At 47.5% G+C, this 18,549-nt stretch overlaps 1 protein-coding gene across 1 annotated transcript in view; it reads right to left on the reverse strand.

Moving 5' to 3' along the window:
* The window catches only part of POLR1A (RNA polymerase I subunit A), a 75,738-nt gene that overhangs the window by 49,995 nt on the left and 7,194 nt on the right, over positions 1-18,549 (reverse strand). Inside the window, 11 exon segments of the mRNA XM_032653025.1 lie at positions 192-236; positions 238-426; positions 3,075-3,197; positions 3,340-3,510; positions 6,163-6,325; positions 6,609-6,714; positions 8,004-8,090; positions 13,520-13,623; positions 14,000-14,085; positions 15,629-15,736; positions 17,152-17,301. Coding sequence (XP_032508916.1) covers positions 192-236; positions 238-426; positions 3,075-3,197; positions 3,340-3,510; positions 6,163-6,325; positions 6,609-6,714; positions 8,004-8,090; positions 13,520-13,623; positions 14,000-14,085; positions 15,629-15,736; positions 17,152-17,301 — 1,332 coding nt within the window.

The following is an 18,549-nucleotide window of genomic DNA, read 5'->3' on the forward strand; positions in this document are numbered from 1 at the left end:
CAGGCCCTAGGGAACACCCACATCTGGGGGCAGCTTCCCCTGGGGTGGGGGGGCGGGGAGAGGGAAGGGGAGGCAGGAACTGCTCTCACAGCACTCCTGCATGTGCGCTCACTGAGGCCACAGCTGACAGCCGGCAGTCATGGGGGAGCCAACAGCAGGTGGCCGAGTCCCTGACCAAATCTGTCCATTACTCACAATTTTGTCCCCTGGGGCTTAGGTGCCCCCATGGCTGGTGTTCAGGAGCTGTTTGGCCACAGCCTCCCGCTGGGTTAGGTTCGAGGCACTCAGGGCCGTGCGGCTACCATCCTCATTGATGACCATGGAGGCTCCTGGGTGCACACTGGGGCCGTTGATGACCGCCTGCCTCAGTTCCTGAACGTTCCAGGGGGTGACTGGCTGAGGGTAGGTCAGCTTTGTGGCAAACACCTGGAAACAAGGAGTGGATGTGAAAATTCAGGGTGGGCAGAAAGGTTACACGGACCCCCAGATCCGACTCAACAGGCTGTGTTACTTTTTCCCTAAGATGCAAAGGTACTCTCTGAGCCAAGAAGGTCGTCCTTCAGCAAGCAAAGCAGCATCCTCCCTGTGTTTTCCACATTTTTGCAGACCCGCTCCCTTAAGGAAAGAGATTGGGTCTCCTTTTCTAGCAGAGTCTGCTCGAAGAGAGTAATCTGAGTGTTGCAGTTTACGCAGAATTTTTTTTAACCCATTTAAAAATTTCACCATTTCCTGGTCTGCCAATAACACTCATTTAGTCCCAAAAGACAGAAAATAGCATGGAACGCTAGCTTGAGAGAGACAGCAGATACCCACCCTCAAGTACCATTTTCTCCCGCCAACACTTCCCCCATGCCTCCAGCAGCCATCTCTAATTGAAGGTGGCCCATGCCCTGAGCCCAGCCATGCCATTCATATCTCTTTACTTGCCCTGAGATGAAACTGATTTGGTCTCCTGATACATGAGAAAACCCAGTGCTCCATTTGATACACCGGACCTGCACCACACTCCAAGAAAAATGAGTTCCCTGGTTAAGCGAGTTCTGAGCTACTGAATATTAAAACCCTTTGATGCTTCAAAAGGCACATATAAGTACATGAGCAACTCTGAGAAGTCCCAGGTAAAGGAACTTGCTAAATGCTGGCCAGGTCTCGACGTGAGTGGCTCTGTGTGAGAGGCCCTCCCCGCCCCGTGGCCCACTCCACTTCTGCCAATGCACTGACCACTGCCTGACAGAGTGTACATGTACAGACTGTGCCCGACTTAGGATTTTGGGGGCTTTACGATGGTGCAAAAGCAACACGTGTTCAGTAGAAATTGTACTCCCCATTTTGAACTTAGGTCTCTTCCTGGGCTACGAAACGTTGTATGATACTCTCCTGAAGCAGGGTGGGGCAGCAAGCTGCAGCTGGCAGTCAGCCCCGTGATCACGAGGGTAAATAACCCATACACTCAGAGCCGTCCTGTTGTTCACTTTCAGGACAGTATTCAATAACTTAACAAGGGATATTCAACACTTTATTGAACATTATAAAATAGGCTTTGCATTAGATGATTTTGCCCAACTGTGGGCTAACATAAGTGTTCTGAGCACATTTAAGGTAGGTTAGACCTAAGCTATGCTGTTCAGTAGGTTAGGTCCGTTAAATGCATTTTCGACCCATGGCATTTTCAACTTACAATGGGGTTTACAGGGATACAACCCCATCATAAGTTGAGGAAGATCTATACTTGTGTATCTGTTGATGCGTCTCCACTGCTGTAATGTAAGCCTCACAGGGGACATGCTAAGTCTGTCTGGTTCCCTGCTGGGTCTCTAGCTTACTTCCCAGACTTTGCCTCCTCTGCTTCTGTTAACACCTGTCCACAATGCTAGATGAGAAGGGCGTGCCACAAGGAACCAAGAGGCAGTTCACACACTCTGCTCCTCATGGCTATTCTGCGAGTAATACCCCAGGCCACCATGGCCCTGAGGCTTGGGGCAGGCTGGTGATAGGCAGAGGGGGAAATTCAGAGTCCCTCCATTACCAAATGAAGCCAGATCCAAGAAAGAGAGGACCTTTGAAGGTGGAAAAAGGAGCAACACTAAAGGTCCCTCCCACAGCCGGGGACCCTGGAGGCACCATGAGGCCAAAGCCAAAAGGGGCAGCCCCTGCCCTCTGTCCAAAGAGAGCAACGAACAGGTCTCCTCCCAGGGCCTCGGACTCAGGAACTTCCCAATGCCTTTCCCTGCCACCTGACCCAGCTTCCAGATGCAAAGACCCCTGGGTTCCCAGGAGGCCATGGGCACCGGACTGGGCGTTCTCTGACTCTTGTCCCCTCCCACAAGAGCCCTTGCCCAGGAAGCCCATGTGTGCCCGAGGGAGGAGGCGGCAGCAGGTGGGAGTCCATTGGAACACTTGAGTTCTGCTCTCTGCTGCTCACCAGTCCTCTCAGGAGAGCGGCAGGGGGACCGTGCACAAGGAAGTGAGCCTCTCCGTGGAGGGAATTAAACCATCTTCTATTACTGACATCAAGGCCCATTAAGGAGGAAGCCGATTAAGGGGCCGCTGCTAACGAGCACCACAGCTTGACGTGGTGGGGGAGTGAGAAAAGGAGGCTGGCTCCTTGAGGAAACACTAATGGGTGGATGGGGCAAACCGCCTACCCCTGCGGATCTGGGAGGATGGGCGATGCCTGCTCTCTGGGGCTCCTCCACGGCCTGACTCCTGATGCCGGCAGGTACACGGGACGGAGACACCCCCCCCGTCCCGCCCCCTCATCCCTGTCATGTATTCAATCTCACTAGGAAGGCTTAAAGATTAGGCCAAGACAGGCAGGAAGAAGCTAGGCGGGAGGGATGTACACCCTGCCGTCTGCTTCCTGGTGGCCCGGGAGGCAGGTCTTCCTTGTGGGTAGAGGGTATTTGGAGACCAGGCAGGGATTGAGAGCAACGCTACCCCATGGCCTCAGGGTCCCCTCCGAACAGCTCGTCCGGGAAGAGGCAGAGGCTGTCCCCACCCAAGCCACTGCAGTCGGCCACGTGCCTTCTCCCCAGCCCTCCTCGCCACTCCCATCGCCACCTACCAGCACATACCATGGGAATTCCAATTTCATTGGTGTTGATGTACATGTCCGGGCAGATGACTGAGCGGGCTGCATAATCTACTCGCTTTCCCATCATGTGCTTCCGGAACAGACCATCCTTCTTCTCCAGGATCTTTATGGGGGAAAAAGTCCACAGAAAGCATTACAAAAAAAAAAAAAAAAATCAAATATGTTTATCATTTTCTTTCTTCAAGACAAACATGTTTACTATTTACCCCCTTTGGCTAGCAATGGGGATCCAACTCACTGCTCACCTGTCTGATGCCAGGGTACTTTTCCATCATTAATTTGTCCATCTCACTATCAAACACAATATTGACGTGGCTCTGAAGGCGAATCCAAATGTTGTAAAGTTTGTCTGTGAGGGACTGGCCTGGAAGTAGACTCAGAAAGGACCGGTCCATAGCGATCGAAGGGTCTTTTTCCTGGCCAAGACACAACCAAGAAAACAGGCGTGATGGAAGAACCTCAAAAAGGCCAGGCCTGGTTCCATTTTTCTTTCTTACTAGAGCTCTGACAAATGATGAGCTCTGGAGTTTGCCTTTATGTCTTTTGAACTTGACAGATCAGTGGCAAAAGTAGTCCTAAATCTCTCTTGTCCATATGCATCAACAAAACATCAACCCCACTACCTATTTACCAGCCCATCTCTTTCTGGGAGTAAAATGAACTCAAATTTCTAAGAAGTCTCCTGCCTTTCCTTTTAAATCGACACACAATTATTATCTCACAGTTTCTGAGAGTCAGAAATCTGGGCACAGCTTAACTGGGTTCTCTGCTTCAGAGTCTCCCCCAGGCCACAATAAAGGAGTCAGCCAGGGCTAGGGTCTCATCTGCTTCAGAGTCTCCCCCAGGCCACAATAAAGGAGTCAGCCAGGGCTAGGGTCTCATCTGAAGGTTCAACTGGGGGAGGACCCACTTCTAAGCGGACACGGCTGTTGGCAGGATTCAGTTCCTTGAGGACTACTGGACCAAGGGCCTCAGTTTCTAGTTGACTGTTGGCCAGAAGCCACCTTCAATTATTTGCTGCATGGGCTTCTCCAACATGGTAGCTTATTCCCTCAAAGTGTGCAAGCCAAGAAGGTAATGGATGTATCTGGTAGCAGCAGCTGAAGTCCCCTGGTATCTAATTCTTAAGGCAACGCTAGAAATTCTTCCCATATTAATACTCTTCTTATGTAGCTCTGTTATCCTGCGGGATAACTGATTCTCATATGGAGTTTCAGCTTTATTTATGGTTTTGAAAAACTTAATCCAAAGCACTCATAAAAATGCAGGTGAAGTAATTTCTTAAAAGGAAAAATGCTTGCCTTATGATTTCCTGTGCCATCAATTAAGATAAAGGCTATGTCAAGTTACTGGCTGATCTCCAGGCCTCAGTGAAATATTTAACCAATCCTTTCAATATTTCTGTCCCTGGCTCTGCCTCTTCCTCTTCTCCCACACCTGCCCAGGTGACAGGCCTTAAGGCAGTAAGCTGCCCTAGAGCACCACCTACTGACACTGTCTGGTCTCAAGGGGCTGGGTACGGGCACAGGAGAGAGACACATGGTCCTTTGCTCCAGGGTGGGTCAGATGAGAGAAGAAAGCTGCCAGCACTGAGAGGAGGGAAAGCGGAGGGTGGGGGAAGACCCAGTAAATGAGGATGTCTTGGAACCCATTAGTGATAAAGTGGGCTTGTCCTCAATCCTGAGGAATAGCAGGGTCTTCTCAGTTACAGAGAGGACAGGTCTATTTTCTGTTCTGGCAGAAGGAGCCTCACAGGGAGAGATGGTCACCTACATGATGACAGAGGCCCTGTCAGACTAACTCACTTCTTATGGCGTCACCTGACTCAGGGCCATGTGACTGCTTGTGAAATGAGTGAGACCCTGTCTCACCTTGTATATTCTCGGTGCCTGGAGCGGCGCTAGCCCACCCACACAAGGCATTCACGATGCGTGAGAGGGCCTCCATGGGAATGGGATGTTGGGTGCAAGTGTGGGAAGAAACAACACACCCTGTTAATCAGATGGCAGGAGGGCACTGGGACTTCAGGTAGCAAAAGGACCTCAGGAATCAGAGAGGACACTGTTCATTTCTGCAGAGATTTAGCTTTTTCTCTCGGACAAAAGGCTGCCCTAGTTTCAAGGGATGTCAACGCAAAATCCTTAGCCCTGGTCACTGGAGCCGGCTATCCTAAGGCCTTCCCTCTGAAACTGAACTAGGACCTGCAGATGGCACCTTTCTCTAATACTGAGGATTTTTAAAAGCACATTTGCCCCAGCAGATCAGAAAAACTTAAGCAAAACCAAAGAAATCCCAAGCAGAAGGGCCGAGTAACGCAGAGGCATGGGCGTCCGGGACAGACAGTGGCGCCACCTGGCGACAGGCCTGTCCCAGCAGGGGAAGGGAGCCTGAAGCCCTGACTATCTACTCAAGGCTGAGATGGTCCTTCCCATTTGCATCCAGAGAGCATCTTAGAGATGGGAAGGATGTCAGTGATCTCAGCAAACTTCCTGAGCGCCTGATTCATCTTTATACCCACCGAGGACCCTGGCCCACTGAAGGGGCTCGGGAAAATGCCTGCTGAAACAGGAATTCAGCTCCACCGTTTACTGGAGAGGAAGCTGAGGCCCCAAATCTGACAGTCCTATTCTGGGAAATTCCTACAAATGACAATACTGCCTTGCTGACCCCAATGCTGGAGACCTTCCTGAGCCAAAACCGGAGCTGGGTGGCATGGGCTCTGTACCATAACCCAGGAGGGACATTCTTAGAGCTGAGGGCAGCAGACTGGTCTTTCTAGAGCTGCCAGGGAGAGCAGGTGGCCCAGAACACACCACATATAAAATCCCACCCCAGACCACATGCATTTTATAGTGGAGACAAGACCAAGAAGTTAAAGCAACTCAACCAAGGTCACCCCAGGCGTGATCGCTGGGGCCACGCTCAGACCCATGCTTTCCCCCAGACCTCGCCTGGGTCCTCCAAGCCCATGGCTCACACACAGCTGTACAGAACTGCGAACAGGCATCTCCCAGGACCCAGAGCGTAGGGAGTCAGAGCTACGACATCAGCTCCAAGGCGGCCCTGACCTCATCTGTGGCGGGTGCTGCCACCTCTCTTGGCAGCTCCTGTTCTTGGGCCATCAAGGCCAGAAGCTTTCGGATCAGAACCACATCCTTCATGACAGCCTGCAGGTTCACCGTCTGGCCGTTGGTGAACATCTGGTCCCCGAGGCGGCTGACAGGGCGATACCTGTAGGAGGACGCATAGCATCAGTGGTGCTCAGCATGAAGGGCGTGTTCCTCAGCCTCTCACCCACCCCTACTTCACCACCACACTCAGAAAGAAACCCACATTCTTCCTGCACTCAGGAAGAATGGAAAGGAAAATGTTCCTACCACCTGCCACCTGGGAGTGGAACAGATGTGCGACTTCTCAGTGCCCGTGACCCTTCCATCATCCTCTCCCAGAGGTCATTATTCAATTGTTCCAGAAGCCTTTGTCAAGTGAAATAAAGCCAATGAAAGGGCATTACCTTGAGGGTGGCACCACCAAGAAATCCAGAAAGAACATACTGGGATTGAATCTGGACTCCATGCCAACATCTTCCAGTCCCAGAAAAAGGTAATTCAGAAAGAATCCTGTGTTTGAAATAAACCAAAAGGATCATTTAAATCTATATGTAAGAGCATGGAAGGATGACCACGGAAATTTTACTGAGTGGAAAAAAAAAAATCCCAGAATGTAGGACAATATGTAGAGTAAGATCACATTTGTCTTTATAAAAACTAATGAGCAAAAAAAACAGTCTCTGGGTGCTGTGAGCCTACACACAGGGGAGATGATGGGTTTAAAGACGGGTGCTACAGGGATGACAGTGCTTAGCCCAGGGGCTGCGATGGACAAGGATGGGAAACAAAAACTTTCACGTGCTTCTGGTTACGTTCCTGGATCATTAGACTCACGCGCACGCGTGCACACAACACACTTATTACTTTGGTATTTATAAGAAAATGTATTTGAAATAAACAAACAAAAATCAAATCAAAAAATAGTCTTCTTAAGATGGGTGGGATGGGGGGGGTAGGTCCAAGAGGGAGGGGATATATGTACACATATAGCTGTTTCAATTCATTGTACAGCAGAAACTAACACAACATTGTAAAGCAACTATACCCCAATTAAAAAAATAATAACAACAAAAGGAAACAAAATAAAAAACCCTCCACATAGATGCTACCAAGATCGTCTATGGATCAAAGCTGTGTTCCAAGTGTCTGGTGACCCAAAAGAAAGCTACAGAGAGAATGAATAGAACATGTCAGGGCCAACAACACTCATACTAACTTGAGTGCTAGTTTTTCCTGACATCACTTATCCCCTTAGCAAGATTTTCATTTTTAAGTGCTTGTCATTACACAGCAGTCACATTCAGTGTTCCAGAACACACTCTCAGAGGGTGGGTGATATGTGGGCTTTTCTTATAAATTCAAAGACTAATGGAAGACTTTCCTATTTGTAGGGAATTAAAATGTATGAGAATCCTAATGTAATAAAAACAGAGTTCATTTTTTGATTCACAGAAGGAATTCCCATAGAAATCTTAAAAAAAAAACAACAACTTTTATTTATGGGCATTTAAAATAAAGTGAGTTACACTGAACCTTCGAGACATATGTCAAACTGTATTAGGCGATGCCCACCTGCAGCTGTCATTTAATGACCAGGCTCAGTTACAGTAACTGTCGAGTTCATGCCTTCCCCACACTGTAAGGCATCAACAACAATGTACCCTGAAGCCTGCCCCAAATCTACTGTTCGATTTCAGGAGAGATGTATAAGAATCACAATTGTGAAAGCATGAAAATAAAAAGGCAGGGTAAATGAGTCCAGGAAAGCAAAGGGCTATTTCTTTAGGCTGGTACAGCACCTTCATTCTTCCAAAGAGCCGTGAGATGTTCTTGAGCGCTGGTGGGTGTCAAGTATCCTCGTTTTCCCATCTGAGCTTCCTCAATTCCTGGAGCCGAAGAGGAGAATCAGAGCACAGTAAGTTAATTACAGGCACTCCCTCCTTAATGGGATTTATCAATTCTCTTCCCCACCCTGCCAAGCCTGCAATCTAACCACAAAAACCAATCTCTAGGACAGCATACTCTCTGCTCTGAATTTTTTCCCCTTTAATCTAATTCCTAAAGTAATGAAAACCATATAACTAGTGTATGAAATCTAAAAAAGTAGAGCCAAAGGGGGAAAAAAAATCACCCACGATTTCATCATGTTAACACGATTACCACCTTTATATATTCTTTTCTGGTCCTTTGGTTTATACAGTTTTAGATCATTATAATCTCAGGTGTGGATTTATTTTGTACTACTTTGTTCATTTAGTGTCATCTTGTGAGCATTTCTGCATGTTGCCCTATAGCTTTTGCCCTATAGTCTAACCATCATTTTTTTTTTTTTAACCCAGACTGAAACCTAGTCCTTTATCTCTATTTTGTCTATTTTCCCAAGAGATGTCACTGTTCCAGAAAATAACTTAAATATTCTTGGAGTGGAGGTAGTCTCTCTCTTCCTACTGGGATGTCTTCTTGGCTCCTTTCCCAAACTTGGCATTGAGACCAAGACCCAAGAACACAAGCACAGTGACCACCCACTGCATGGGGCTGATGGGGTTGGTGAAGAGGATAACAGAGGCCAAAATGGTGAAGAACTTTCGAGTTGTGGTGATCATGGAGCAGGTCAGGGGACCAAAATACACAATTGTCATGAAGGTGAAGCTCTGGCCCAGGGCACTAGTCAGGCCAATCACCATCATCTTTAATGGCTGCATGATATCCCTCGGAGAGGATGTTTCCCGAGTGACTGAACCACACTGTGATAGTTGGATATCTGAGTTGATCCCGATCTTTTTACTACTATAAATTACACTGTGATAAATAGCTTTATGCACATGGCTTTTACCAGAAAGCTTCACAGCAGAATTATGGATAAATGAGGATGAATATTTTTATGGGTAAACGTATATTCAATTTCTTCTTACAAATACCTTGCTGGTGCGTAAGAAGTAGTTTCATTTTGGTCTCTCAGATTAAGCAAGATCACTCTGGGATAATGTTTATCAGCTATACCCAGAGTAAGACAGAAAAATCACACTTGGGGCTGCCATTCAGGAGGTGTGGCCCCAAGCACTGAGATGATTAACAAAGATAAGTAAGTAATGTGACAGTCTAGGTTCAAAACTATCAACTTCTTTTGGAATACATTCACTGAAATTAAATATTGCTTGGGAATTCTCTGGAGGTCCAGTGGTTAGGACTCCGCACCCTCACTGCTGAAGGCCCAGGTTTGATCCCTGGTCAGGGAACTAAGATCCCACAACCTGCACAGGGCGGCCAAAAAAAATTTTTTTAATTGCTCAGTATTCTTTTTTTATGTACTTATCAGGGCAGGAACTGTGACTCGTCTGTGTTCCTAACACCTAACAGTATCTAGGACCCAGCAGATACTAAATTTTCATTGGCTTGAATACACATGCTCGAAATATCGTAAGATAATCTATATTTAAAAAACCCTACTCTTCTGCTTTTTTCCACGTTTGTAAAATCCAGCTTCATTCCACCTCCAATTCTCTACTTGGTTTCTTTACCAACTGCAGAAGACACGTCACTGAAAGTTTTTAGAGAAATCTGTAACTTGGAGAACAATAAACAGATGTACCGTAATTTAATTACTCTCTATTAACAGGCACTGAAGTTATTTCCAATTTTAAACGACTTAATACTGTGGGCATGCCTAATTCTTAGGATAAAATCATTAAAGTGGAATTGCTAGGTCAAGAGTTTACACGTCTAAAATTTTGATTCCTATAAAAGCAAAACATCTCAACCAATTAATGCAACTGAAGGAAATGTGGGGAATGCAATGAAGAGAGGCTCTGACCTTCAGGAATAAACCACAGAGATAGAAAGCTATGTGCGTTCAGTGGAGAGAAAAGACCCCACTAACCTAAAGAACCATTTTGCAGGCACTTTTTTTTTTTTTTAAAGATTATGAATGTTTATTTTTTTATTTTATTTTTTTGCTGTACGCGGGCCTCTCACTGTCGTGGCCTCTTCCGTTGTGGAGCACAGGCTCCGGACGCGCAGGCTCAGCGGCCATGGCTCACGGGCCCAGCCGCTCCGCAGCACGTGGGATCTTCCCAGACTGGGGCACGAACCCGCATCCCCTGCATCGGCAGGCGGACTCTCAACCACTGCGCCACCAGGGAAGCCCTTGCGGGCACTTCTGGAAAGAACCCCGCTCTTACTAAACTGGCTTGATGAGCTGAGGAAGATGAGCTGCATCTGGCAGTGCTCTCCAGCTCCTAACCCAGAGCTGCCAGCGCAGGAAGTGACCCCACCAGTTTAGGCACAGACTAAAGCAGACTGGGGTTGTTCACTCACTGGGTTGGAGTCAGAAGAGACCTGTGGGATGCCACCTCCTCACATGGACCGCACCCTTCCTAACGGGACACTTTTGCAGCCTGCAAAAAATGAAATCTGCCTCGATGGTACCTCAGAACGGCCCTAATGTGTGTTTCGTTTAGCTCTAAGAGCCGCCATGTCAAAAACAAATGTCGGGAAGCCAAATAACTTGGGGAAGACAAGATCACAGTGGGTGGAGTACCCGGCTTTAAGAATTCTCATTTGAAAATGCTATCATCTTGGGGCTTGAGGAACACTCTGGAGTGAACGTGAATTTCACAAGCTTATGGCGCCCCTCATGGGATCACCAGTGCGTGGGGATCAATGAGGCACAGGCCTCGCTGCTTGGCCCCCTTCGATACCAGGAACGTGGCCAGACCCTTGTCCCAATGCTCACCTGCCTCCACATCACCTCCCCCTGGAGTTACTGACCTGCATCACCCACAGCCTCCCCCAAGAGCAGAGGCCACAAGGTCAGGTCTCCACTTCGGCACTGGACTCGGCCAGAGGCCAGGCCCTGGGCACGAGGCTGAGTGCCCAACAGGTAAATGTCTGCTAAATACTAAAAACCCAATCCAAAAACTATCGAAGACTATGGCTGACTTGTTTCTAATGCACAGAATTTTGGGTGGCACCATCATATTCTCATAGCTGCAGTGAAGATTACGTCAAAGAATGGATTTGACAAAGGCTACCTAACTTTTAGATATTTGCCCCAAAGAAACAGGTATCCTCTAGATTTCTGACCATCTTTGTTCTCAATCTATGAACATTTTCTAAGGTGCCCTAAGGGCTAGAGCAGCAGCTTCCAACCTTAAAAATTATTTTAAGGGGGCTTCCCTGGTGGCGCAGTGGTTGAGAGTCCGCCTGCCGAAGTAGGGGACACGGGTTCATGCCCTGGTCCGGGAGGATCCCACATGCCGCGGAGCGGCTGGGCCCGTGAGCCTGCGCGTACGGAGCACGCAGCGGGAGAGGCCACAACAGTGAGAGGCCCGCGTACCAGAAAAAAAAAAGAGAAAAAAAAAAAAAAATTATTTTAAGGGCTATATATAGTGTAGAAAAATCCACCCTCGTGGTTGTTTACGGTTAACCATTAAACAGGCTTTCTAAATGCATTGTGGTATACTGGATTGGATCCTGGAACATAAAAAGGGCATTACTGGATAAACTGGTGAAATTCAAATAAAGTCTGTAGTTCAGTTAATAGTGTACCAATGTTAATTTCTTAGTTTTGACAAATGCACCATGGTCATCTAAGATGTTACGTTAGGGCAAACTGAGTAAAGAGTACACAGTGACTCTCTGTACCATGTCTGCAACCCTTCTATATGTCTAAAATTAGTCTAAAGTAGAAGGTTTATTTAAAAAGTAATAATAGGGCTTCCCTGGTGGCACAGTGGTTGAGAGTCCGCCTGCTGATGCAGGGGACACGGGTTCGTGCCCCGGTCTGGGAAGATCCCACATGCTGCGGAGCATCTGGGCCCGTGAGCCATGGCCGCTGGGCCTGCGCGTCCGGAGCCTGTGCTTCGCAACGGGACAGGCCACAACAGTGAGAGGCCCGCGTACCGCAAAAAAAAAAAAAAAAAAAAAAAAAAAAAAAAAGTAATAATAAACACATTTGCTATTGCTATGGTCTCAATGTTTGTATTCCCTCAAGTTTCATGTGTTGAAATCCTAACCCCGCAAATGGTGGTGTGTTAGGAGGTCGGACCTTTGGGAGGTGATTAGGTCATGAAGGTGGAACTCTCGTGACTGGGACTGGTGCCCTTATGAAAAGACCCCAACACAGCTCCCTTGCCTCTTTCCACCATGTGAGGTTACAGGGAGTAGCTGGCTGCCATTGAGGAAGTGGGCCCTCACCAGACACCGAATGTGCCAGCACCACAACCCTGGACTTCCCAGCCTGCAGAACTGTGAGAAATACATGTCTGTTGTTTATAAACACCACTTGGTTTATGGTACTTTTGTTACAGCGGCCCAAAAGGGTAAGGCAGTTACTTACTCCAGGCCTTGCCATAGTCCTCAATACAAAAGACAGATTATGCAACTCCAGGAAGAGAACTTACTTCCTTGCCTATTCTGTGTTCTTGAACTCTGGAATAAGGTTTAGAAACAATGTGCTACAGACTTTCGCACAGGAAATTTCCTCAACTCTGGGCAAGAAGTTCTGTCGCTGCCACTACATAGAGTTGGAAACCCAAGGTCCAAGAAGCGACCTTCTCTAAGCCCCTCAGAATAAGAAGCAGAGTGAGGTGTCCATCACAGGTGATGCTTTTCCCGCCCTGGCACATTGACTGTATAACGAAAAACAAATGGTCAATATTTACAGAGCACGTAAGACATAGCAGGCACTGGTCTCAGTACTTCAAATGGAACACCTTATTTAACCTTCACTTCAAAAGAAAAAACAAACAGCATCTTTAAACAAACTTACGACTACAAAAATGAAAAAGCAGGAGTACCAAGTCTCTCAAGTTTCTTCCCAGGTACCCACAAGGGCAGAGCAGAGCTACTCCAGGGATCTGACAGGACTGTCAGAAGCAGCCTGTAGGAGGCGCTAACATTCTTTGGCTGCTCACAGCTTTTCTTTAAAATTCACCTACATTTTACTTCAAAATAAATCCACACTTGTTTGACAACAAAATGGTGTGAAATATTTGCCAGGTAAATTTCTTAACTTCTTTCTCAAAAATCTTTCAGAAAACCAACCACCTGTGGCAAGAGGCGCGTCATTCAGCCTGTGAGCAGCTGCCTCGCCCTGCAGCCCCGCCGTCAGTTCTGCACGAGAGGCCGGGGCTGGGAGCTCGCCAGGATGCCCACTGGCCCTAGAGCCTGGACACCTACCATCTGCTGGTCCACCACAAACGCGCAGCTGAGAAACACGTGGTGTGGAGGACCAGGGATCCCCAAGGCTCGGGACACGTCTGATGGTCACACGTGAAAGACATGCCGAGGGCCTCCTGGGGCCCGGCCTGCTTACCCTGGGGCTCAGTGTCCTTCTGGTCAGCTTTCCTGTGCACCATGGCCGGATACGTGATTGTCAGTTTGCTGTTGTGCTCCTTTCGGACAACTGACCGCCCGGTTCTAGACATGAGGACAGTTTTGAGGAGAGAAAAAAAACCAAACAATGTGAAATCTAAAATACGACACAAATGAACATATCTGTGAAACAGAAGCAGATTCACAGATATAGAGAACAGGCTTGTGGTTGCCAAGGGGAATGGCAGGCGGGGGAGGGAAGGATGGGAAGTTTGGGATTAGCAGATGCAAACTATTATGTATAGGAGGGGTAAACAGCACAGGGAACTATATTCAATAACCTGTGATAAACCATAATGGAAAAAATATGGAAAAGAATATATATAACTGAATCACTTTGCTATACAGCAGTTTATACAACATTGTAAATCAACTATACTTTAATAAAATTTAAAAAAACTATAGAGGGGAAGGTACTCACTTGCAGTGGGGACATCGCTTAGCAGTCATATGTGCCTTCCAGAAGAAAGCAATAAGTTTGCTTCTGCTCTCACAGACATTTTTTACCTATTAAAAAAAAGCAAGGAAACTCAGAGTGCCATTCTGATGACAATCCAGTAGGTATTCATTTTGTGGTTTTCACCTTTTTTTGAAAAACCAGAGGAAGCCACCCCTTTCTTAAAATTTCCCACAGAACCCTAATATAGCCAAACGCTACCAATCACTGAGCGACTTCTTTCCTTAAGTTTCCTCATTCATAATATGGGAATGAGAATAATAACCACCTTACCAAGCTGTTACTAAGATAAAGACATCATGAATGCGTGGGGAGGGGGGCTTGGAATACAGCAAGGATCAATAAATGCTACTTTAATTCAAAACAAATCTGGACTTCCCTGGTGACACAGTGGTTGGGAATCTGCCTGCCAGTGCAGGGGACACAGGTTTGAGCCCTGGTCCGGGAGGATCCCACATGCTGCGGAGCAACTAAGCCCGTGCGCCACAACTGCTGAGCCTGTGCTCTAGAGCCTGCGTGCCTGGAGCCCGTGCTCCGCAGCAGGAGAAGCCACTGCAATGAGAAGCCCACGCACCGCAACGAAGAGTGGCCCTCACTCGCCGCAACTGGAGGGGGCCCACGTGCAGCGACAAAGACCCAACACAGCCAAAAGTAAAAAATAAATAAATTAAAAATAAATAAATAAAACAAACCTCTCTGGGGACTTCCCTGGTGGTCCAGTGGCTAAGGTTCCGCGCTCCCAATGCGGGGGGCCTGGGTTTGATTCCTGGCCAGGGATCTAGATCCCACACGCCGCGACTACGAGTTTGCATGCCACAACTAAGACTCTGCATGCCGCAACTAAAGATCCTGCATGCCACAACTAAAGATCCCACATGCCACTACGATGATCCCGCATGCCTCAACTAAGACCTGGCACAGCCAAATAAATACATAAATGTTAAAAAGAAAAAAAGAAACCCCTCTGGATGCAGCTGCTGCCTCCCCTGAATGGACCTCAAAGTTCCGAGGGAAGGCACATCCACAGTTAAGCTACACTAGTGGTTCTGAACTGGCTGCAAATGAGACCCACCCAGGGGGCTTTTGTACCCTCCCCTGGGGCCCTACCCTAGACCAATTAAATCAGAATCTCTGGTGTGAAACTTGGGCATGAGGTGAATCAGATCTCAAGATGAGCCCTGCAGGTTGATTACCTAGACAACTCATTCCCTGAACAAATTAACACTTACACAGGTGTGACGGGGGGACAGGGAGGCAGCAGTCATTTAGCAGTGTTGGAAGGAGAAAGCAGCACAGTGTATGGGCCTTATTCTCCAGGTGAGACCGCAAGCCAGAGCATAAGCCTCACTGGATGCTGTACCCAAGCCACTAATTCCACCTAACCTTCTCCTGCAGGCAGGCATCAAAGATGAGGACCCAGTGGCTCAGGGATGGTTATGTAACTTACAAGGTCAGAGGCCTCACGAGAGGCAGAGCTCGGATTCAAACTTTGGGAAGCTAAAGGATACGCAAAAGACAGTGCAGTGCGGAAGCAACTGGGATAATTATGCTAAAAACCGAGTGTTTGGGAAACAGAGAGATAGCATAACTCACACGTGCGCCGTGGGCTCCCAGGAGGTTGTTCTGTAGGATTTTGGTTGTATATCGTTCTAACTCTTCCTGAATTTCGAAGGCAGTAGGATCAGCATTTTCTTCCAGAAACTGGAAAACAAAGAAAAAAACTGTATGATCAAAGTAAAGCAAGTGTATGATAAGCAGCAGCGGGGGCAGCCTCTCCAAGGACGGGAGAGTTTCGTTTGAGGGGAGAGAAAGAAACCTCATGGCTGCTGTGGTGCATTTTCAGAAGTTTGGCCACACTGCTGTTAAAAAAATAAAATAAAAATTTAGACTATTCTGCTTCCAGTAGTGGTCAGCTAGATTATTCAGACCAAACCGAAAAGAACCAAGACAGGATAAAATATTTTAAAAAATGTAAAGCTCGGAAGAACTGACAGGACAGTGAGGGATAACAAAGGCCAAACGGAAGGGAAAATGGGAATCCAGGTCAAAGAGCACAGGGGCCGTGGCTGCTCTGAGGCGAGGATGCCGCAGTGCACAGCTCTGGGGCAACCCTCAGGGTAGTTGTGTCCCTCCGGGGAAGATGCTGACAGACTGGTGATGCTCCCTGGAGCTGCACAACATGTTAGCCTGGCCTTGGAAACATTCTACAATCCAAAAATTTTGAACTTTTCATTTTGAAGGTCTTAAATGATCAAGCAGAGAGAAATGAAAGCTTAGAGTTAGTGCAAGGACAGGAATCTAACAGGATATCTTCCTGCCATATCGCACCCCACAAACACAGGAGGCTGGGGACCCTAAGGGCTATGTCCTTGGGAACTAGACCAGCCATGGAACAGAACCACCTGGCCTCCATAGCCTGCAGTGCAGTCCAGCCTTGAACATGGACGACGATTGTCCCAGGCCACCAAGCATATGGCAAAAGCAGTAAGAACGCTCTCTGGAGGAAGGCAGCCAGCATCCCAGACCTCAAATTATTCCTACAAAGAATTTGCTAAGTACAATGACAAACTGTCAGAAATAAGCACACAAGGAGGATAAAGAGAGGGAGTTCCTGGAGACTAGGACAATCTTCTTTAAAAAACTTATTTATTTATGGCTGTGTTGGGTCTTCACTGCTGCGTGCAGGCTTTCTCTAGTTGCGGCCAGTGGGGGCTACTCTTCACTGCCGTGTGTGGGCTTCTCATTGCGGTGGCTTCTCTTGTTGCAGAGCACAGGCTCTGGGCATGAGGGCTTCAGTATTGGTGGCACATGGGCTCTAGAGCGCAGACTCAGTAGTTGTGGCACACGGGCTTAGTTGCTCCGCGGCATGTGGGATCTTCCCGGACCAAGGCTCGAACCCATGTCTCCTGCATTGGCAGGCAGATTCTTAACCACTCTGCCACCAGGGAAGTCCTTTAATTATTCTTATGGCTTCATGTTTCCACACCTAGCTATTTGTACCCAGTCACAAGCCTTAAAGCTCAAGCATTCTGCTGTTCTTAGGGGCCACACACAAATAGCTCTTGTACCCCCCACTCTGGCTTGTCTGATTGCCACGACAGCCACTACCCACTTACCCTGTACTGAATTCTCTCCAACTCGTACACTGCTTGTAGGGCCCCGACTTCCAGAACTCTCAGCTGGCAGAGCAGCAGGTGAATCACAGCCCGGGGGCAAGTCAGCATGTGACAGTTTAAACAGGAACCCCGGAGCAGCAGGTAGAGTTTCTGAAGAGAGGGAATAAGAGAGACAGGATATTAGAACGTGACATAGCAGTCAAAGTGATTTTCAACGTTAAATACTTACGATTTTTGTTTCTATGTTGTCAGTTTACTCCTTTAAGAATTCTACTTCACCCTATGTACCTGGAAAGCCCTTTTTCACCATAAGAACTCGATAAATATTCCTCTATGTGTTCTCTTACGGCTTCATTTTAATCCATTAACACTAGAAGTTTACTTTGGGTCTGAGGTTGGGAACTACCTTTATTTTATTTAAATACTAAATTTAGTACTCACTTAAATACTGAAAACTTTTTAAAAAATATTTATTTATTTAGGCTACACCAGGTCTTAGTGGCAGGTGGGATCTTCACTGCTTCATGTTTAGTTACAGCATGTGTGATCTAGTTCCTCGACCAGGGTTCAAACCGGGGCCCCCTGCATTGGGAATGTGGAGTCTTACCCACTGGACCACCGGGGAAGTCCTAACTATTGAAAACGTTTAATTAGAATGTTTCATTTAGGGCTTCCCTGGTGGCGCAGTGGTTGAGAGTCCGCCTGCCGATGCAGGGGACACGGGTTCGTGCCCCGGTCCGGGAAGGTCCCACATGCCACAGAGTGGCTAGGCCCGTAAGCCATGGCTGCTGAGTCTGTGCTCCTCAACGGGAGAGGCCACAATAGTGAGAGGCCCGCGTACCGCCAAAAAAAAAAAAAAAAAAAAAAAAAAAAAAAAAAAAAGTTTCATTTAAAATAATGTTTCAAATGTTTAGTATTTAACTAAGACAATTCTCTTCCCCTAATACGATTAACAGACAAAAATCATGTCCATGTACAAATCCTGGAGGCTGGGTTAACTGACGTAAGAAGCCCAAAGTGTTCAAAGTAGGACTGAACGGTAACTTCATTCTCAGCTCAGTGCTGGGCCTTCTGGAGCTCTGCTCTTCCTGCCACTAAGCAAGAGCCAACAAATCCACCTGAAGGGCTCAGGGAGGCCTGGAGAATTCCAAAGTCCTCTATTGCCAGGGAAGCCCCACCCACATTTCTGAAAGACATAAAGCCCTTAGAACAAAAGGTCTAGGAACGGATCTGAACACTTTCCCCTCTGTGTAAACAGAATCCAGCTGTGGCTCTTCTCAATGGGAATCAAACTGAAGTTCCTTTAGGTAGGGCTCGAGGCCAAGCTGAATGTACTGAATTTCGCTCCTCAAGGTTTTAAATTGCCAAGTAAAGAGCACTTTCACTCAAAGTGTCAGG

Source organism: Phocoena sinus, chromosome 13 (genome assembly GCF_008692025.1).
Source record: "Phocoena sinus isolate mPhoSin1 chromosome 13, mPhoSin1.pri, whole genome shotgun sequence".
NCBI classification, from domain to species: Eukaryota; Metazoa; Chordata; class Mammalia; order Artiodactyla; family Phocoenidae; genus Phocoena; species Phocoena sinus.